The following is a 22,277-nucleotide window of genomic DNA, read 5'->3' on the forward strand; positions in this document are numbered from 1 at the left end:
GGAAATACATACAGATATTCTTTTTTTTTTTGGGTCAAAACATACAGATATTCTATTTTTTATAACTACTAGATGATCACTTGCGTGTACACGCGAGTTTCTTTTTCTAGTATATAATTTTAAAATTTTACAAGTAAATGTTTTTTTTATCATTTCCTATACGTACAAAATTTTGATTAAACGATTGTGTCATTTTAAATATTAAACTAGGTGTTTAGCCTGCGTCTTGCGCGGACGGAAGGGTTTCATAAACATAAAACAAAATTTTATGTTAGAAATAAAGATTATTAAAATAACCACTTGAGACATACCTATTTGAAATAAGTAAACATCATCCAAAATTAAACACTCAAAAAACCATAAAATAAGTGTATGAAACCAATGAAAAAAGTATAGTGAAACTCGTAAACCAAATCAACTAAGACAAACTCGATTATTTTTTTTATCATTTTTTGTATTCTTCTTTATTGTTTAATTGTATTGTCTATTTTTTTTTATTTGGTATTCATCGTACTTTTAAAGCCATGTTATAACTTCCAAAATTTAGAAATTAATTTTCCCAAACTCTTCTCCACTTTGGTAATATGTGCCTCCAGTTTCAATTTATGCCCATTGTTGCAAATTTTCTCTGTTTCAATCTTTCACCAATATCTTCTTCCTTTAACAACCATCACACTAGAGCTCTGTTCTTCTCCATCTTCATGGACTAAAATACTATGCTTCTTTGGCTCCACCAGTCATTATTTTCTTCTCTGTTAAGTACATTTACATGAACCTTATTATGACAGGTTTTTCTTGCCTCTTGTAGTGAGACAATAATGTCAAATACTCATTAGAATCAAGAGGAGGACCTGAAGAGTTGTTTTTGGAAGATGGGATCAGAACCACAATTTTCCTGCTTTACTATTGTTTCATCTTAAAAAGCAAGCTTTTAACAAATCTCGAGTGTTGTTTAATATACTCTTCAATCATACTTCTTCTTCCAAGGGCAAAAACTCTTTTTTTATTCCTATTAGATGAATACCCGCGTATATACGCGGGTTTTCTTTTGTCATATTTTCCGAAATCATATTTTTCTAAGTCGTAGTTTGATGTTATATTAAAGTAAACAAATTTATTTCATCCCCTACTTCTGGTACTTGAATTTAAGCTTTGTAGTTTGTTTCTAATAGCTCAATTTTACATCACTGCTTGACATTCCGTTTTAACCATTTTTTTGACGTTAATAGAAATCCGAAGAAAGACTATCTGATTTTTTCAATAGAATTTTTTTGTATATGTTACTCCTTTGGGATGATTTTTTAAAAAAGTACACATAACGCCTTCATGATACTTCACATCCATTGAACATATCTAGCGCCAATTGTATTTTGAATTGAAATATTTTATATCAAACTAAAAGATGCATACATATACTTTGCATGAAATGAGAAATATGGTGAAAACAAATACATGAATCCTAAACATATTGATAATCTATAAAGAAGCAAAGATACATTTTCTCTCAACGACTCATTCTTTATATTCCACATACAATTAGATACTATATTATTTATTTTTTAAAATGAAGTCTATATACATAACATATATCTATATGTATGTTTCATAACATAAAAGAGACAGAGGATCTTCTCGTTATAAGAGTGCAATCTTCTCACTAAGATCGTCTCCTCTGCAGGAATCTTGTCACCAATTCATTTCTTTGACATCAAGATTTGATCAGATCAAATTCTTCCTTGGCAAACATCAAGCGCATCTTACTTTTCCTTTACCAAGCCATTTTATAGAATTTGAAAACAAATAAGCTCATAACAAACCAAGATTTGTTACTAAAGACAATCCCCCAAACCTTGAGAAGAAATCTCGCATCCTCACAAGCTCTCACACGCAATCCGGCAGCCGAAAATCTCATCTCCACTTTGTTTGTTTTCTTTCGAGCTAACTCATGATATTTTTCTCAATTCAATCTCAACTGCATTAGTTGTGTTCTTTCATCTCCTTCACATGAGCGTTCTATCTTCTTTTTAATTAAGCAGCTTAGAAAACATAAACAATTTTGTAAAAGGTGGTGATTCTTGGAGAAATATACTTTCGACAAAAATACATGCCATAATAGAACATGATTTCATTATATCGTTATTTAGACATCCTGTTTATGTGGGTGATCTAATAACTTACATTTTGTCTCGTAATGTGCCCGTTGAAGTCAAAGATTATATGGGAAGTCACCCAAACTAACAAAATTATAATAGAATGAGTATGAACTTTACCTTGAACTAATATAACCTTCAATCATGGGAGAATATGAGAATGAGAGTCATATACTCGTTACTCTAACTACGTCTGAATAACAAATTGGAGAGATGTGAAGAGTATGAATCATTTTAGTTTTATATACTGTTTTATCTTTCTTCGTTGCAGCATCCATTCTTTTCTTCCTCCTCTATTCTTCTTCTTCTTATTCGTCTTCATTTTACCCTTTTCTCCTCAGCCTCTCTCCCGCTTCATTACCCACCACCAAAGCATGTTCTCCTCCTCGAATCCTCCAACATGGCCTAAGACATCGCCGGGATCGCCGGGCCAAGCTATGTTTCCTAAAAAATGAGGGTTGATGCGTTTATTTTTTTAGTTTTGAAAGAAGAAATGTGTCATTTAAGGCATTTCAAAGATTCTTTTAGCCAATTCACGAATTGTAGTTTTACTATACTAAAAGCTACAAATATCTAATAAATATAGATGATAGTTAATAGTGCTAATAAAAAGAAGTTTGACGCATATTCAAATTTCGAGTTATTGGGAGCATAAGTATTTTGATTAATGTTATTTCTAAGTGTTTCTGACCGTCATTTTTTTTCTCTTTCGAATCTGATTTTTTTCTCTTTCAATATTGTTTTGTTTTTTTTTTTAATTATTTTAAAGAGCTGATGTAGCAAATGGTGTATCTTAAAGATAGAAATGGTGTATCTTAAAGATAGAAACTTATGTGTCAAATTTGTGAAACTCAACTAAGTCTTTATATAATAGATACACTTAGATCAATATCTAAAGCATCCTTATAGCGTCAAATAAGATGAAATGCTAAAATGAACAATCGAATATCCTCATCGTCGTAATCCACAAATAAATTTGAACGCATTTTTCATGGATTGGATCAGGAATATCAAATTTCTTAACGACCATCACGGAAGCAGAGACCAAAACCCTAAATTGGTCGAGCTTGTGAGAATTGCAAAACCATGAATTCATAAAATTGTTATGTTTTCTTTTTTTTGTCTCTGATAAATATTTTAGTTTTTTTGTTGGTAACAAGGGTAAATATTTTAGTTTAACCAATTAGAAAACAATAAACAAATAAAGGAAATAAAAATACGCAACCACATGGGATGAGAAATGTTTTGTTCATTAATGACTAGATTAAAAAAGTTTCACATTTTTTTACGAAGCAAATATCATGCATTTAATGCAACTTTTAACAAAAAAGGAAATAATATTATCAATACGGTAACACTTCTAATTCAAATATTTCCAATATTCAAGTATAGAAATAACAAGACATGAAAAATGGAAACTATTTCCTTGATAAATACTCACATGCAACAACAACAACACCACAATCAAGAAACATAGCACTGATTCCCCACAATTTCCTCCTTCATATATATCTCTGATCCTTTCGTATAATCTCTTCAGTGTTTTCTCAACCCAAACTCTCTTTCTCTTTTGCTATGTTTCTAAAATCCTCTGTAATTTCGATGGACAATGCAAAGTCGGAGAGCTCAAGCGACTCTTTCTTACCTCTCAAGAAACGCATGAGACCTTTTGAGGAAGAACCTGACAATGCCCTAATTGCGACAGCGACAAAGAAGGTTGCGTATTCAGGCAATGCAAGATACAAAGGTGTGGTTCAGCAACAGAACGGTCATTGGGGGGCTCAGATTTACGCAGACCACAAAAGGATTTGGCTTGGCACTTTCAAATCCGCTGCTGAAGCAGCCACAGCTTACGATAGCGCCTCCATCAAGCTACGAGGCTTGGACGCTAACGCGCACCGGAACTTCCCTTGGTCTGATTTAACGGTCCACGAACCGGAGTTTCAAGAAGAACACACAACAGAAGCTGTGTTGAACATGATCAGAGATGGCTCTTACCAACAAAAGTTCAGAGAATCTCTCAGCAAACGTTCTCAGATGGTCGCGATGATCAACACCGTGGGATCAGAACAGAGCAGAAGAGACCAAGAATCTGACAACAAGTGCTTCTCTTGCAAGCAGCTTTTTCAGAAGAAATTAACACCAAGCGATGTAGGGAAACTAAACAGGCTTGTGATACCTAAGAAGTGTGCAGTGAAGTATTTACCTTTCCTAAGCGTTGTTCAAAACGAGAGAGAAGAGGGAGAAATAGCAGAAGACGTGGAGGTTGTGTTTTATGACAGAGGAATGAGACCATGGAAGTTTAGGTATTGTTACTGGAGAAGTAGCCAGAGCTTTGTCTTCACCAGAGGATGGAACGGTTTCGTCAAGGAGAAGAATCTCAAGGAAAACGATGTTATCGTCTTCTACGAGTACGATGTTTCTAGCAATGTCAAGACATTAGATGGTCAAAGCAAGAAATTCTGGATGATCGATATTCATATATTTTCAGGCGACGAGGAAGTAAACGAGACTGTTCATAACAGTTCTGTGAAAGAACTAAAAACAGAAAACTTCTTTAGCTCGAAATTAGAAGGTGAAGAAACCAAAGCAGAGGAGAAGAAAGGAGGGTTTAAGCTATTTGGTGTTATGATCCATTAACAGCTAATTGTTTTTGAAAACTTAATCAGAGTTTGTTTTTGTTTAGATATCATAATGTATGAGTTGCGACACTTTTTAAGCTTACTAACTAAAATAATACATACTGATTCAGTTGGAAATAACACTCGTAAAATCTAATCATCTTATCAATTGTTTCTTAATAAGAACAAACGAGTATGAGAAGAACATTTAGGTCATTCTCTGTACAGCTTCTTTCGCAAGAAGCATCTCTTTGGCTTTTTGGTAGTTAGGTCATTAACCATATGTGAAATTTCAACCTCTTTTTTTTTTTGAACTTTCAACCTCTGTTTCTGTCTTTGATCGACGGATTGCTTTTGGCCGTTTCATGTAACGAAAAATATATTTTTCTTAGGAGGTAAAGCTCCACAGATACCAAACAATGGATTATAACTTTCTCCTGTAAGTTGTAACATCAAAAATCTTTTTTAGAATCAAAAAATGAAACTTTGAGAAGAGTAAGATGGAAAAGTTAAGAGCTTACATGCTTCTTCTTCTTCTTGGTACTACCAATTTTAACTCAGCCCTAAGAAACAAGCAAAATTCACGATTTGATGTCTCTCATTGATTTTAACTCGGGACTTAAATGAAAAACACTAAAAAGCACTATCTTTAATAATTTCAACTAATAATTCACATCAAACTACAATTTTGCTATTTAACCCCAAAAAAAAAAAAATACATTTTTGCCTTTTTCCTAGAGATCATTTGAAAGATATTTAGACCATGAACTAGAGACTCATTAAGGTCTTTCATACAATATTTTAATAATATAGTTGGGCTTGAGAGTTGAAACCCATAGAAGAGATCTATGTATTTTGGTTGAATATTGTAGACCTTTTTACGGAGAAGACTAGGAAAATGGAATGAGGAAGGAAGGAAAAAAAAATTTCCCCCAATTTTCAATAACGAATCACATATGTCCACGTGTCTTTCAATACCGTCTCTTGCAGTTTTAATTTAGGCGACGTCTCCAGCATTTTGAGAGATCCATTTCTATTAAAAATTGTTTTTTCATCACGAGAGACGCGGTTGAAACCCACAATGTTCATGCTCTTACCGAAAATGCGTCACAAAACTTTACTAAATGCTTTTTTTTTGTTACATATGTGTTTTTCTTATTTTTCTTCTGTCAATATATATTTCTTACTAAATGCATTTTTTTGGGGCGAAGACTAATAAAAAGTAAAACCTTTATATTCAATTTTTTTTTTTTTGGTTTTCTTGGTTTGGTTGGTATTCTTCGGTAACGTGACAAAAGTAGTATTTGGTTCATTGGTTGGTTGTCTTCGTCGGGCTTTAATGGCGACACCAAGATCAGAAGCAAAATTAGATTTTTTACGAATTTTTTTATCCAAATACAAAGAACCAGATCTCTTGCCCAACGGTGGTGAGTTTTTTACCTAACTTTATTTCCCTCTTCTTTCAGGGAAATAAATCTGTATATATGTAAATGCGCACACGTGTTATGCTTTCTTCTTGTTTCGGTGGATCCAAATCAATTTCTTTATTCTCTTCCTTTTAATCTTGGAGTTTCCCCCTATTCCTTTCGACTTTTGAGTTGTGGTTATCTTCCAATCTCAGGATTTCGTTTCTCTATTTCTTTATAACCCAAAACAAAATTGGATCAAAAGTTGTTCGCTTTCGTCGCGTTTGGTGATTATATTCATCTGGGTAATGCTCAAAAACGAAACTTTCATTTCTTAATTCTTGCGAAATTTGTAGACTTTGTAGTGCCGGTTCTTTTGATTAGATGCTTGTGATTTATGGATCTGATTATCGAATCTGAGGTTTTAGATAAAGTAAGGGCAGATACTACGATTTGGTGCTACATTAGATCTGATCAAGACTCTTCTTTCTCGTTTTTAACTACTTTACATCAAGTTTTATCATCCAATTATGTCTCTTCCTTGTGTAAAGATCTTGTTTTTTTTACTACAAGTATAAGTTCATTGATTTCTCCTTCTTGATATGGTTATTAGTTGACAGAATTGTTCTGGAAGTTTAGAATTAGATTATGACTAACTGAGTTCTTGATGCAAACAGGCTTTAATCTAGTTTGAGATAACAACATGGAAGGAATCATTGTGAGGAGAGTTATACCATCTGACAACAGTTGTCTCTTCAACGCAATCGGGTAACAAGCTTTCGAGTCAATAAGAAGTTTATAATTGATGTTTGGAGGCCGTGTGTTTATTTTTGAGGTTTTCTCTTTTACAGTTATGTCATGGACAAGGACAAAAAGAAGGCTCCTGAGCTAAGACAGGTTTTTTCATCTATCTTGCTTCTTTGATCTATTAAATGTTAGCGGCGTTCAATGTTTAGCTTCTCTTAGTTTGTAGTTATCAACTTCCTATTGTATCTGAAGCTTAAAGGTTAATCAGATACCGTTCTTAAGTTGATCTCGATATGGTTAATATCTAGTTGGAAAAAATCGAAAAGTAGTAATAATTAGAGTAGATTAATTGCTGGAATGTTCCCACATGAATTGAGTATTTCAAATAACCACTTTGTTTATTTCCCGACAATAAGACATTAGCTCGGTGCTATTATGCTTAGGTTATAGCTGCAGCAGTTGCAAGCGACAAGGAGAACTATAGTTACGCATTTCTAGGGAAGCAAAATGAAGAATACTGTGCTTGGATTCTCAATCCCGAGAAGTGGGGAGGTATAATTGCCTAGATTGTTCATTATCTCCATTATTGCTTAAGTATGGTTTTTTCAACTGAGTTTAGCTATATGTCAGGCAAGATATGTCAGTACTCTTGTTCATGATTTTCATGGTTAATATAGTGCCTGATGCTTGCAAGGTTCGTCATTTTGTGTTGATAAGTGTCTTTCCATTCTCTTTTTGCTTTGTATAGGTGCAATTGAGCTCTCGATATTAGCAGATTACTATGGTCGAGAAATTGCAGCTTATGATATTCAAACTAGTCGATGTGACTTGTATGGACAGGTATCATCAAACTCAAACATCCGAGTTCTGAAAAGAAAAGAACAAACTTTAAACGTACTCAACAGTAGTTTCCCTTTTGCAGACGAAAAACTACAGTGAAAGAGTTATGCTGATCTATGACGGTCTTCACTACGATGCTCTTGCTGTAAGTTCATACATTCACCATTTGAGAAAAGTATATAACTTGATTACCAATCTTGTTTCTTAATTATTACTTCCTTGTTGCAAATCTTTTCAGCTGTCTCCATTTGAAGAAGCCGAGGAGGATTTCGATATGACTATATTTTCTGTTGGGAAAGATAGATCCATTGGTGCTATCGAAGGGCTTGTTCTGAATCTAGTAAAGGACCAACAAAGGTAATATAATTGTGAACCATTGTTTTGTTAAATGTGGCTTAAGGAAAAAGATTAAGCCCTGGTGATTTGATTATATCTGTTTCAGTAAAAGGAGTTACACAGATACCGCAAACTTCACTCTGCGTTGTGGTGTATGCCAAATTGGAGTTATTGGACAAAAGGTCAATTTGCTTACTTTGTCTCATTCAATTCTTCGTTATCTGTGTATGCTTCATAGATCATAGAGCTTGACTTGTGAAAACCAATAATTGAAACAGGAAGCTGTGGAGCATGCTCAAGCAACTGGTCATGTCAATTTTCAAGAATACAAATAAGAGAAATGATTTATTTGATTCTTTCATACAAATCCAAGAAAGGGGAAAGTAAACTACATTTGTTATTTGCTTAGTTTTAAGTCAACTATTCAAATTGAGTCTGTTGTGCAATTATCTCCTGTTGTTTTGTTCCTTTACTTGTATCCTTTTTAGGGGGAGCATCGTTCATTGTCCATTGTTGTCTCCCCAATAATGTCATGAAGAAATTGAACTCATTGTCTTCATTTTCTTTGGGTTGTAAACAAAATTTTTTTCCAGTAAAACCTCTATATTAGGATTATGATGTTTTATTAATTTATCGTGATATTAATTTATCTATAAATTAATAATTATTAATGTATAAAGAAAATTTGCTTTTCGCATATAATTTTTAAAAACTTTTTTTGGAATAATATTATATTTTAAAATTTTAACAAATCTCATAATATAAATTATAATTAAAAATCATAAATATCACAATAAAATAGTTTTTAACACCATATTATATTTTCTTTATAAAAATATACATGTTTATAAATTTAAAATCTATAAAAAAACCATAGCTATTACTAATAAAATTGAAGATAACATTACAATGCATTTAAAAACATTTACAAGTAACAAAATCAATTATCACATAAAAATTATCATAAATTTTGATTGTATATAGTAAAACAGCAATAAAAGCTACTGATATAATAATTAGAGAGATGGGAACCAATGAGATTTCAATTTTAAGTAAAAACAAACATATTAGTCATATTTTAAAATATTATATTTACATACATTTGCATAAATTTATATAATTATTAATTTATATTTTTGTTGGACCATATATTTACATAAGAGTTTTTAAAAAAAATATTATTTTATTATCTTATCAAATTTGGTGGATTTTTACATTGGCTCGACTTGGAACCAGCAACATTTATTAATTTATAGTAATTATTAATTTATCGAGTATTAATTTATAGAAGTTCTACTGTATACGTGCAGATGAGCTTGTATACGTGCAGATGAGCTTTTAGCCGTTTATTGCAGGGACGTAAGTGTCTTCATGTTTCCACATAATTTTTTTTTTCACCAACACGCAAGTTTCTTTTAATTATAAAAATGTAACAAATTTAGTGACTTAAATTATAAAAAAAAAGGTTAAGAGGATCTTATAAAATTGACCAAAACTTTAGAAAAGAACACTAAAAAAAATCATGTTTTATTATGCTAGTTTTTTGTATATGTAATCAACTTCTCTTCTATAGATTCATAAATTATTTGCTGATGATAAAATGGTCTCGTTATCGTCTAACTGAAATCAACAAGACGAAGAAGAAGAACATAAAAGCCAAAAATAGCAAAATGTGCCAATTTGGTAGATTTGTAGGAAACTAACTATATATTATTATATAAATGTTGACGAATAAGTTTCTAAGGAACATTAGCCTCTCTGACTCTGCTAAAGGTTTTTCTTCCAGAATGATGAGATAACAATATTAGAGTACACATTTGCTTAATCGCTAATGACCAAAATGACATTACATAATCTAAACTCCGGTCTAAACCGCTTCCCTGGCTTTCACCGGAACATTTATTACTTCATACAGAGAATCACAGCCCGGTAAGAGATCAGAGAACCGAACGCAATGCCCCGGGAATTAAAATCTGGTTCAGTTCTGGTTTACCTCCTAAATCTTCTGCTTAAGGACATGCTTTAACTGAACTTTTTGGCTTTCGATTCGTGCTTCAATGAGTTTCGCCTTCAAACTATGCTTCTGTGCACCTCTAGGCCATTCTATGCAACCTTTCATTCCTCCTCGGTTCACATGAGAGTGATTTGCCGAATCCGGTGAAGAGCTCCATTGTCCAACCAAATCCATCATCGGACTGAATCCTCCTTTGCTTGAACCTCTATCTGGTGAAACCATTCCCACGCTTGATTTCCTTCCATTTGAAACTCTTCCTTCCATTGATATCACCTTGTAGTTGCTATCTCTATCTCCATTGCTTGCGCCTGATGATCTCCAGAGCTTTGCTATTGATGAAACCTTTTTGGATGACCGTCTTGGAACCGAACACACTTCGCTTATCTCTGTATTTGGAGTCATTGTCTCTTCCCAACCTTTGCCTAAAAACTCTGTACCACCACTCGAGGCATTGCTGTCTCGTTGATGGTGGTTGTTGTTGTTCACAGATGGTATGCTTCCATCTGGTGAGTAACTAGATCCTTGTTCTTCGAGGTGGCTCACTGTTTCCCAGCCGCTATCGTCTTCTTCGATATCTCCATTCTGGTGAGTGAAAGCATCTGAATGTCTCCCTTTCTTGTTGACCATATTGGCGTCTGGACTTGCAGTGTGAACTTTAGAACCGTGGCTGATTGGACTGTAAGCAACAGATTTCTCGATTTCTCTGTCATGGGCTTCACCGAGATTCATCTCTTCGAACACCGAGAAGATATCATCCGGGTTTGCAGGCTCATATGTAAATTCCTTGATTTCTTGGATATTCACCGATGCAGCGGTCTCTCTTAATAACTCCGCCTCTCTCACCTCTTTGACATCTGTAACGATATCTTTTGACCTAAGGAAAGATTCCAAATCTGTTACAAGCTTGTTCATTTGTGAGTACCTTTCCTCAAGTGCTACTTTGGCATCAATAAGTTTCATCTGGACACGTTCCTCACGCCAGACCTCAGCCATCTGCAGCATTCTTCTTTCATCGTCTACTTCTTCTCTGAGGCTCATGGATTCTCTCTTCAATGCTTCAATCTCAGCTTTATCTTCTCCTATTTCTTTGGCCAGTTCATCGCAAACTTCCTCAATCAATTCTCTTGCCTTCCTTTCCTTTTCGAAGTCCTGCATGTAACGCTTCACGGCTAACTTCGAATCTGCAAGCTCGTTGACTAATTTATGATTCACGATTTCTAATCTCTGGCGGGTTTTCTTCTCCCTGCTCATATCAGCTTTCATGTCATCAATGATTGCTCGGACCTTCTCGTGCTCTCTGCTCCGCCAAGCAGCCCTCTCCTCACTAACTTTCCTCAAGAACTGTTCAAGCTTCTTTTTGTGAGATCGCTTCTCACTCTCGAGATCCTCAATGCGAGCATGTGCTTCCTCCAGCTCTACTTCAAGCGAAGAAACCAATGACACAGCATTCACTTGTTGATCAATACGCTTCATGTTGCTATAAATTTGGTGTACTTCATCCATTGCATCCACGCAGACAGGATCCCATTTTGTTGCCCCCTCCATCGCCGAGTGAGGAAATGGCATTGAAGGCTCGAGCTGACAAGAAAACAATAGAAGAACTGAGGTGACTAAATCATAAAGAAGTTGCACGAAATAATCACAGCAAAAAAAAAAAGAGGACCTTAACAGACAAGAATAGCCCACCAGACGAAATGTAAAGAGTTGCATGCGGCAGAATATCCAATATAACAGTTATATTAAGACTTTGCAGGTTTTAACTTTTATCATACCCATTGCCCCAAAAAGGTAAGACTGATAAAGGCCTCATAAACTAGCTAAGAAGCAACTCGAACTCTCAAATTCATAATCTCAATCTCATTTAAGTTTTTCCTTTTTGAAGCCTGGAAATGTAAGTGAAATTTTCCGAACTCTTCAATAAATACTAACGTTATAACAATTTTAACCTAAAGTGAAAAGAAATTATAAGACCAATAAATTCACAATCAACTACACCACTTCATTAGAAATTCTGAGGGGAGGTGATATAACAAAAAGTATAATGACACATGGTGTTCTGATTCTAGACCATATAAACTAGCAATCAAATACAGTATATGTATAAGGTGGTGTTTTATCTTAGCTCCAAAAATCAACAACAGCTGCTGTGATCTAGTCTATTTAGTCTTTGTAATAGTAAAAAGACAACCATTCCGAAGTATTTATGTCTGATGTTGCATACATCTAATATCATATACACCTAGAAGGTTGAGAAGATCAAACACACCTTACACAAAAATCCATTTTTCGTCGTAGCAATGGTGCTAGGGTTCTGCCTCATCTTGCTGCTTTGACCACCAGAAGGTTTTTCACTATGGTGATACAGAAATGGAACACCCATGTATCCAGGACCTCCCTGCAGGGGAACAACAAGATATAATTCAAAGAAGAAAGCTATTGAACATAAATTTCTTTCTCTATATGAGCACCTATCAGATCTTCACTAAATGTAGCTGTTTTGAGAAACAAACACTTAGGGTCTCTAGCTACATATCTGTTGATCATTAGGAATCTGAACAAAGTATTAACAATCAGCCCTAGTTTGGAGTACATCAATAATTGCTACCTAGATCAAAGCTAATCATCAATCCACTTAATAAAATTTCTAGGAATGATGTAGGCTTAATGATGATTATCACGAAAGGATTAAATTGATAATGCAAATAAAGAGGATAAGGATTTCTTCGAGCAAGATAGTCGAAACTTGAACAGATAATCTCAAAACATCCCATTCAATCCATGAAAACTAATTCATTATCACAATGCAAATCTTATAAACGCAGATAATAGACTATTGGATCTCAATGAACCGGAAAATTCCAAAAATAAAATTGTACCTGAAACCCTAATCCCTCTTTCCCCTTTCTCTCTCCGCCGCTAGAAGCCGCGTCGGGAACTTGCAACCGCCAAAGCCCGGCGGCGAGTTTCCTAACAGAAACCGGCCGAGAGATTTTCCTCCGATCCTTGCGGCGCGTAGTCTCCCTCCCAACCTGGTTATTACTTCCGTCATCCTCGTAATCATCGTCCTCTACAACGCCGCCTCTCTCTCTATTCCGATCCTCAACCTTCCATTTCAAAAGAGGAGTCTCCGGCCGGCTTCGTCTCCCGCCAGGAGCGCCGGATCTTCGCTGACGAGTCAAGCTCGGGTTCCTTGCTCTACGTTTAGTGACTGTAGTGGCTCTTTGAATAGCCCTGAGATCTGGACCGTTAGTGAACAGATTCGCCTCCGACTCAAACGCCGGTAATGTTGCCGTCGGATACGGCTTTCCGGTGACTTTCATCTGTTCATCCACTCAATCACCGCCATAGAAAAAGGTTTTCCCAACGTGAAGAACCGACCAAAATCTCGAAAAAGGAAAAACGGAAAAAGCTCGAGAATCACAGACGATAATGCGTGAGACAGAGAGAGAGAAAGAGAGAGCTTTGAGTTCGTGAAGCTATATCGCTTTGTTGGGTGAGTCTTGTGACTGAAACGAGAGAGAGAGAGGAGAGAGATGAGGAGTAGATGTATACGTATATTCTCAAAACCCATGCGTATTGGGTCAACGGTATAAGACTAAGACGACGTCGTATCCATGGAGAATGAAACACGCCTTATAGCGCGTGAGGAGCATTTCCCTAAATTACATGGGGAGCTCTCGCTTGGTGGTGCGTGTTGCAGAGAGACGTTGGGAATATATGATTAAAGAATAAAAAAAAACAAAAAAAAACATTTGTTTTTAAACAAATTAATACTAATTGATTTACGTGAATCTTTAATCTTTAATTGAAAAAACCGTATGTAAACAATAACAAAATAATGGATATTGAATTCTTGAAATGTTAACGTATCGTTTTATAATATATGAACATGCAATGCAATAAGATTAACAATTTATAGATCTCAGTTTCTTTTTCTCTAGCTAGCTAAGTATATATTAAAAAAAAAGGTTTTGACTAGGAAACAAACAAGAGACGACGAAGACATCAAAAGGGTATCCTAAGTGAAGATGTCGGCTCATCGGATTCATCCACATGATATTTTTGCTTAACAAATTGTTAATCTGTTTCACCTTTTCCATCTAAGAAAAATTCATGATGGTTTCTTTTCTTTTAATTATAATAACACATATTAATTTTTAATAACCTTACGCAGTAGATATCATCATCTTATATGTAAAACCCTTAGATGTATTTGTCAACAAAATATAAAGAATGTGTATCTTTTGATACTATTTCAGATTGTGTATACAATTAGTATTAATTACGAAAATATAACAGTTTACTATATACTAGCTAGCAGTAGTAGATCGCTTGCCATAATTATTGATTAGCAAGATATATGAACACCTATTAAGGGATCTGGAGCCAATTTTAGCATATCGGGACGTTGGGACATTCTCATCGTAATTAATTCTAAGTGTCATTGTTCGATTAACAAACTCACTCAAATAATATAATATACAGTAATTCAAATTTTGTCGACCATTATATGTTTTAAGAATCGTGATATAAGAGAAATTATGTACTTAAATTTCAATCAATGAAACTGAAATAGACCAACAAAGCTATGCACGTTGGATTGATTTGTCCACCAAACTTAGTTTTGGTTTATACTTTCTGTGAGAACAAAATTATGGATTACATTTATGCTATATTTTTCGTATTGATCAATATATATGATAAATTGATAATAAATTGTTATATGAACATGCAAACAAATTAATAAGTCAGCCTCTTTAAATGTGCCATCTTTGGGTACTTCCCATGCTATTCCTTGTTCTTGCTGTGTCTCATTAATCTTTCTGCTTTTTTTTTGGTTTAATTGTTTCATAATATCTTGTTTTGTTTTTCTTGTAACCCTAATCGCATGTTCTATCACTCGATTTGTTTCCACGTATCTTTTAGACTCTCCCATAAATTAATTATATTCGATCAGTTAGATAATAATGTTCATAAATAAATATGGCGACGGTGTTTTGTCTATGGAAATTTACACATATAGTTGAGTCAGATTTTAAAATTTTCATTCGATAGACTATGCATGTTTTCTAGGGAAGAATTTTTACTCTAAAATGGTTCGGAATAGCCGACGAAAGTAGGCTGAAAGATTCGTTTACTCAGGAACAAACCTATACGACCTACAGTAAAACTTCTATAAATTAATAATGTTAGGACTATAATATTTTATTAATTTATCGTGATATTAATTTATTTATAAATTAATAATTATTAATTTATAAAGAAAAATTGCTTTTTCATATAATTTTCTAAAAATTTATTTGAAATAATGTTATATTTTAAATTTTTAACAAATCTCATAATATATATTATGATTAAAAATCATAACTATCACAATAAAATAATTTTTTACCATATTGGATTGTCCATATAAAAATATACATGTTCATAAGTTGAAAATTTATAAAAAAATTGTTGTTATTATCAGTATCATTGATGATAAAATTGAAGATAACACTACAATGCATTTAAAAATATTTACATGTAAGAAAATCAATTATTACATCAAAAAATCATCATAAATTTTGAATGTATATAGTAAAACAACAATAAGAGCTACTGATATAATAATTAGAAAGATGAAAACCAATGAGATTTCAACTTTAACTAAAAACAAACACATTAGTCATATTTTAGAATATTAAATTTACATATAATTGCATAAATTATATAATTATTAATTTATGTTTTGTTAGGACCATGTATTTACATAAGGGTCTCAAAAAAATTATTATTTTATTATCTTATCGAATTTGATGGATTTTTACATTGGCCCGACTTGGGACCAGCAAAATTTATTAATTTATAGCGATTACTAATTTATCGAGTATTAATTTATAGAGGTTTTACTATAGTTAGAAAAGTGCTCCGTGTGGGCTTTGCATTCATTAATGAATGTCGATCAATTGAGCCTATTTTGCAAAACAAACAAAGTCAAAATAATTTTTGAGGATACCAAATTAAATATACATTTGATATTCTTGATGAAAAAAAACTTGGTTTCTAAGAGGAGAAAATAAGGTTTTTGTCTAGACTTAATTAGTTTCAAGAGGAACAAACAAATTTCTGGTTCTATCCATAGTCTTGTCTAAGTTCCGGCCAGGATTCTTCTTCTAGGAAGCCTACGAGTCTTGTCCTTAAGTCGACGTGATAGACTTCATATTCCACGTCGCAATTAGTTATTTAGCAATACAAAATCACTCCAACAATATTGTTTTAAAATATTTGTTTTGAATAAATAAGTCCTCTTTTCAAATATAACACCGATTTCAATTTGGATTTAGCAAGAATTACTTATCTTTCATCTAATCGATTGAGTTCATTACATATTAATATATTCTAGATATGTGAAATTTCGAATTTAGCCTTTTTGTTTGTCATTTTAATTAGAAAAACTTTTGAATACAGTTTGATAATAAGAGGAATGATAATAATTTAGGTTTAGAACGTACAGTAGACCTTGGCTTTATTTGTTGATCTCTGCATTGTTCAAATACAATAAACGTGCTTAGTTTTTTTAATATTCAATCTAGATCTGCAGTAATTTATATAATTTTGTACATATTTACAATTATTTTCCTACAATAAATCTATATATTTATGTCAAGTTAAAAAAAATTGTTAAGTTTGAAAATATTTTCTTGGAGATTTCATATTAGTCCGATTAGTAAATTTAAATTTTAATTTGGATTTGTTTAATAAAAATCAATGTTAATTATTCAGTATAATTTAATTACATAGGAAAAAATATTTTCTTATAGGTAAACATATTTTATTATTTATGTTAATAAGTACATGTTAATCACATTGAGGGAAAATGTATTTGCTTGGAGGTTTTTTTTGTAATTAGTTTTAATTGTATACGAAAATTTATGGTTTGTACCTTTTTGGTTTGTTTTGCATATGTAGTTACAATTTGCACCCAAAAAAAAAAGAAGAGAAGTAAACGTAAATAAACGTACTCTTAAGTTCAACACGAATGCACTAATGTTAAGTTCTGACCAAATAAATGTAAATGTAAATCAAACAAACAAACAAAAACACCAAAACAATAAAAAACTTCATATACATGTATAGATATTCAATTTGCTACAAGACATCGAGGGACTTTGTTCAATTTGTTCCTCAATTTACACCTCAAATATCAAAAGCATTTGTCAGGTTCAGTCACAAACAGTACCACAGACTTGTCACAATCTGATAACAAGCATAGTATATATTAAATGTGTCACCTAATTATGTATATCACATTTAATCCATTGTTTGGTCAATTTTGAACCTATATTTAGTTGATTTTTTGTTCCAGTCTCGAATTAGTTAACTCTCACGAGTCAATCCACAGAATGAACAGAAAAGACTTATTTTCTCAAGTTCTTTATTTTTGTCTCAAAAACAAGCATTTTACATTACGGGCCTTCTGGCCCATTTGAAGTTTGTCATCCACTAATTACACTTCTGGATATTTGGGTTTTGTTTTGCGTTTTCCATTCTAATTTCTTCTTGACCTGGAATTTCATTGCATACACACACTCTTTTATCAATGAATTACAAGGGACTTATAAATTGTTTAATAATATGTTTTTGTTAACTCTAAACGAAAAAGACCATAATTAAGTACCACTATACGAATATGTGTTCACATGCCATCATCTATTACAGAGCAAAGTATAACAGAAATAAAAGTAAAATTGTAACCCCCCAAGGAAAAAAATAGAACTTAGCAAAATTCATGTGGGCTTTGCAAACCCACTTTTTATTCTTCCAACTACTTTGCCATGTGATACACTTTTCTTTTCTTCACACAAATTAATATAAATGTTCTCCTCGCGGTCCAAACATAAATTAAATTAGAAATAACAAAACTAAAATATTTTTCTGAGTAGAAAAATGAACGTAACATACTAACATTCATAATAAATCATCATCATCCATGCAAGAAAAACATGAACACTTCCCAAATCTTTCTCTCTCACCAAACATATATATAAATGTCATCAATGATCTAACTAATTATAACCTCATCACAATATGATCACCACTAAGCTCTTATTATATGCCTTAATACTTTTCCTCTTAAACACTCTTCCTCAAGTTTTTGGGGGCTATGACCAACTTAACACAACTTCTTCATGGCTAAAAAACCACACCAAAGCACCTACAATGTCAAACTGGGGTAGGCAAAAGCCACCGATGTGTAAACCATGGATTTGCAAACGATCCGGACCACCAATGGCTCGAATGAGATGCTGTCGTAACCAATGCGTTGATGTCTTGTCCGATCCAAACCATTGTCGGTTCTGTTTCCGGAGTTGTCGGTTCGCTTTGTCTTGCTGCGATGGAGATTGTGTAGACACGAACATTGATCCTTCTAATTGTGGGCAATGCGGAAACAAGTGTGATTCTGGTGCGCCTTGTGAGTTTGGTTTGTGTGGTTATGCTGCTCCGTCGTCTCAGCCTGGAAAACATCATCGTCATCATAAGTTTCATCGGCCACGTCCTCCTCCTTCACCAGATAGTAACGGTGATAGTGAGCTTTATGATGACGACCGTGAGGATGAATAAATCGTAACGTGGTGAGATGTACTCAGATTGAGTGTCTGAGTTTAACTATTGATGTTCTTCGGTAATTAGTAAGTAACTTCATGTGTTTTGGAGTTCATTTTTTCAATGAATTTTATCTGTAATGTTATAATAATTTGGTTCCTTTGAATATTTGTGTGATTTGCGTTTTGAGGGTTCATCGTGTTTTGTATGGTATAATATGTATGGTCAGTCCAATTGTTACGGTCAATTTATATATAAATGAAATATCAATTAGTTTGGTTCATTTGGATTGATTTTTGTTCTCTTTCTCTTTTGTGGTTTATTGAAATAATAACTACTGTAAAATCGAAACATATTTTGTCTCGTTCGACACTAGATTTGCAACTTTTGAAAAATGTAAAAATAATATTGACTTTGTTCGTTATGTTCAGTTTTGGGGTTTTGGGTTTCTAGAGTTTTAAAGTCATTAAAGTTTAATTTGTCTTAAAAAGAAAGTTACACATATCATAGTAAGGCATATACAACATTTTTTTTTTGGCTAAATTGGCAAAAAAGAATTAAAAAACAAAGCAGAGCAAAGTGGTTACAAGTCTAACAAGTTATCCTGACGTGAAAATCTATCTGAGCCAAAGAAGCATAAGATTGCAGAAATGCTTTTTGTGTCTTCTTGCAGATATTAAGTTGCACAATTCCCTGTCAAAACCCTTGAAGATCACATGAGCAGGGATAGCAGTTTGGTTGTGGAGGACATTGTTTCTCTGCTTCCACAAGTGAAATATCGTTGTTTGCACGACGAGCTTCCTAAGGAGAGACGGAGACGAAGCGGAGCTATCTCTGATCCATGATAAAAGCTCAGGCCAATTTTTAAATAGCGGCTGCGGTGGATTTAGATGAGAGATCGCAAGATGCCAAACATCCACACTGAAGTCACAGGTCAAAAGAAGAGGGTCCCTAGTTTCGGTGGAGGAAGAACAGAGACAGCAGGTAGGTTGGATCTGCATTCCCCATGCTGCTAAACGAGCTCTGGTAGGTAGACGGTTTAAATTGGCAATCCACATGGTGAATGAGTGCTTGGGGATACAACCCTTGAACCAAATTAGATCCGACCAAGGTTTCTTCGCTGCTCAAGGTCTCATTACCGACCAAGTATCAAAAGCGGTATAGGAAGCACAGACGTTACCTTCTATACACCAATCAAAGGAGTCTTCGCCTGTGCAGAGGGAAGGGATAGTCACCATGGAAAGATGAGCATGAAGGTTTAAGGCCTCATCAGATCTGGGGGCAGCGAGAGTCCAACGAGTGGCATTTGCAGCAGAAGTGACGACAGCATGTAGAGGAACTTGCAAACTCCTCGGACCACCATCCCCAACATAGTTAATAAGTTGCCCAAATGGAGTCCAAATATCATACCAAAACCGAATAACCTTTCCATCACCCAGAACACCCTTGATGAACTTCAGGGCATCTGGCCGGAGCTTGAGAAGCTGATTCCAAGTCCATGAATGGTGTATTGATTCTTTCAAAGCCCAGAAACTTATATTTCTCAAATGGTGGATGTTCTGCCACTGAACCCACAGAGATGCGCCATTGGAGAAGAGAAGCTAGATGAACCGAAGGCAGAGAGCTCTGTTCCAAGTTGAGAGGCGGCGAAGACCGAGACCCCCTTTATCACGAGGTAGGCATACAGTGCTCCATGCCACCTTAGCGATTCATGGGCTGTCTATATTTCCTGACCATAAGAACTTGGAACATAGCGATTCTATTTTTTTAATACACCCCAATGGTAGCACAAATGTCGACATCCAAAAATTGACAGTACCAGCGATTAAAGAGGAGAGAAGCTGAACCCTTCCAGCAAATGAGAGGGTTTTGACAGCCCATGACCTGAATCTTGCAGTGATTTTACTAAGCAGAGGGTCATATTCTGAGACTTTCAACTTACGACTCATGAGAGGTAAACCAAGATATCTTATAGGGAGGGAGCCGATCGAGAATCCATAGTTTGCAACCGCTGCGGATTCTCGAGGATCCAACTCTGAAGTAAAAAGCTCAGTTTTCTGTCTGTTCATATGGAGACCCGACCAGCCAGCAAAGTCCTCAAGACATTCAAAAACACCATGAAGGGAAGAGGCACTGCCATAAAAAAAGATCATTAAATCATCTGCAAACATCAAATGCGAGGGCATGAGCTCAGATGTTTTGGGGTGATAAGCAATATAGCCAGAATCATAGCGCGAGAGAATTAGCTGAGTGAATACTTCCATGGCAATAACAAAGAGATAAGGGGATAGTGGATCCCCTTGTCTAATACCCCTGGTGCTAGAAAAGAAACCCCCTGAGGCGCCATTTACAGAGATTGAGAAGGTTGGCGAGGTGATACACTCAGAAATCCAGTTGACAAACCTATCGGGAATGTTTAAGGCTTTAAGTGCTCCCAAAATAAAGTCCCATCTGACGGAGTCGAAAGCTTTCCTTAGATCCACCTTTAACATAGCTCTCGGTTCCCGATGATTACCATGATACCCCTGAACCAGATCCGTAGCCAACAACACGTTCTCAGCGATCAACCTTCCTGGCATGAAAGCCGACTGAGCATTGGAGATGGCATCCGGTAAAATCTCCTTTAGCCTGGAAGCCAACAGCTTTGCAATTACTTTGTAGACCGTATTAAGACAAGAGATCGGTCTAAAGTCAGAGGTGGAAGCCGCATTTGAAAATTTTGGGGTAAGAACAAGAGTTGTTGCATTCCACTATTTAAGGAGGCGACCAGACCTGAAGAATTCAGATACTGCTTCTGAGACTTCAGCTCCAATAACATCCCAGCAACCAGTAAAGAACTCCGACGAGTACCCATCAGAGCCACTAGTCTTGTTTTTTGGTAAAGAGAAAAACGCTGCCTTAATTTCTGCATAAGAGAAAACTTTTGTCAATGTGTCCCGCTGATTCTGAGAGCATTTGAACTTTAAAAGCAGATTAATATCACTCTGCTCAAAGAGAGGGGGCTCAGAAGGACCACCAAGGAGCGAAGAGAAATAGTCGACACAAAGCTTTTGGATACCCTGCTGGGTTTCAATCTTGCTACCAATGCTATCCACCAAAAAATGAATGTGGTTATGAGCTCCACGGGTTTCAGTCATCCTGTGGAAATAAGCAATGTTAATGTCTCCAAGACCCAGCCACCTGATTCGCGATCTTTGACAGAAAATGGTTTCCTCCGCCTGAGCTAAAGTCTGCCATTTCTCTAAAGCCTTAATCTCAGCCCCAGCATTGATGATGGAAGGATCAGCAAGCATACGATCTTGGCTACTCAAGAGAACAGCATGAGCCTCCTTCACTCGCTTCTCAATACCCGAAAAATTGTCCTTACTAAACTCGCGGATGACCTTCTTAAGCAACTTAAGCTTTCGAGACACAATAAACATGGCCGAGCCCACAATGTTGAAAGAGAACCAATGCGAAGCAATCAGATGAATGAAGTTCTGGTTCTGGAGTAAGAAGTTAAAAAACTTGAACGGTCTTGTTAGCTTTTCCACCTGGGGATTTAGAACAACTGAGCAGGAGGCATGATCTGAGAAATCCG

At 34.8% G+C, this 22,277-nt stretch overlaps 4 protein-coding genes across 4 annotated transcripts; 3 read left to right on the forward strand and 1 right to left on the reverse strand.

The window, feature by feature from the left end:
- Window positions 1-3,725: 3,725 nt before the first annotated feature.
- LOC18011058 (AP2/ERF and B3 domain-containing transcription factor At1g50680) lies at window positions 3,726-4,790 on the forward strand. The gene has a single exon (XM_006393060.1). It carries the CDS (start codon window positions 3,726-3,728, stop codon window positions 4,788-4,790), a length of 1,065 nt encoding a protein of 354 aa, XP_006393122.1.
- Window positions 4,791-6,184: 1,394 nt separating this feature from the next.
- LOC18010908 (ubiquitin thioesterase OTU1) lies at window positions 6,185-8,698 on the forward strand. The gene is made up of 9 exons (XM_006393062.2): window positions 6,185-6,482; window positions 6,855-6,945; window positions 7,029-7,074; window positions 7,368-7,476; window positions 7,673-7,764; window positions 7,847-7,909; window positions 8,003-8,121; window positions 8,207-8,282; window positions 8,379-8,698. The coding sequence occupies exons 2-9, from the start codon at window positions 6,881-6,883 to the stop codon at window positions 8,433-8,435; spliced, it is 627 nt and encodes a 208-aa protein (XP_006393124.1). The 5' UTR covers window positions 6,185-6,482; window positions 6,855-6,880; the 3' UTR covers window positions 8,436-8,698.
- Window positions 8,699-9,792: 1,094 nt separating this feature from the next.
- Window positions 9,793-13,621, reverse strand: LOC18010909. Its single transcript, XM_006393063.2, has 3 exons — window positions 12,991-13,621; window positions 12,381-12,509; window positions 9,793-11,692 (listed from the first exon to the last, which is right to left on the reverse strand). The coding sequence occupies exons 1-3, from the start codon at window positions 13,432-13,434 to the stop codon at window positions 10,097-10,099; spliced, it is 2,169 nt and encodes a 722-aa protein (XP_006393125.1). The 5' UTR covers window positions 13,435-13,621; the 3' UTR covers window positions 9,793-10,096.
- A 4,555-nt stretch (window positions 13,622-18,176) lies between these two features.
- Window positions 18,177-18,974, forward strand: LOC18010916 (stigma-specific STIG1-like protein 4). The gene has a single exon (XM_006393064.2). The coding sequence runs from the start codon at window positions 18,182-18,184 to the stop codon at window positions 18,713-18,715; it is 534 nt and encodes a 177-aa protein (XP_006393126.1). The 5' UTR covers window positions 18,177-18,181; the 3' UTR covers window positions 18,716-18,974.
- Window positions 18,975-22,277: the final 3,303 nt, after the last annotated feature.

This window comes from Eutrema salsugineum, unplaced genomic scaffold, assembly GCF_000478725.1.
Source record: "Eutrema salsugineum unplaced genomic scaffold, Eutsalg1_0 scaffold_7, whole genome shotgun sequence".
Classification (NCBI taxonomy): domain Eukaryota; kingdom Viridiplantae; phylum Streptophyta; class Magnoliopsida; order Brassicales; family Brassicaceae; genus Eutrema; species Eutrema salsugineum.

What these genes read in the sequence shown, in the direction of transcription:
- LOC18010909 (XM_006393063.2), bottom strand. Translation starts at nt 13,434, where the DNA reads ATGAAAGTCACCGGAAAGCCGTATCCGACGGCAACATTACCGGCGTTT. An exon ending in AAGAGGGATTAGGGTTTCAG is followed by an intron (nt 12,510 to 12,990) that starts GTACAATTTTAT and finishes GTTCCCCTGCAG; the next exon opens with GGAGGTCCTGGATACATGGG. An exon ending in AAAATGGATTTTTGTGTAAG is followed by an intron (nt 11,693 to 12,380) that starts GTGTGTTTGATC and finishes TTTTCTTGTCAG; the next exon opens with CTCGAGCCTTCAATGCCATT.
- LOC18010908 (XM_006393062.2), top strand. Translation starts at nt 6,881, where the DNA reads ATGGAAGGAATCATTGTGAGGAGAGTTATACCATCTGACAACAGTTGT. An exon ending in GATGTGACTTGTATGGACAG is followed by an intron (nt 7,765 to 7,846) that starts GTATCATCAAAC and finishes TCCCTTTTGCAG; the next exon opens with ACGAAAAACTACAGTGAAAG. An exon ending in TTGGAGTTATTGGACAAAAG is followed by an intron (nt 8,283 to 8,378) that starts GTCAATTTGCTT and finishes TAATTGAAACAG; the next exon opens with GAAGCTGTGGAGCATGCTCA.
- LOC18011058 (XM_006393060.1), top strand. Translation starts at nt 3,726, where the DNA reads ATGTTTCTAAAATCCTCTGTAATTTCGATGGACAATGCAAAGTCGGAG.
- LOC18010916 (XM_006393064.2), top strand. Translation starts at nt 18,182, where the DNA reads ATGATCACCACTAAGCTCTTATTATATGCCTTAATACTTTTCCTCTTA.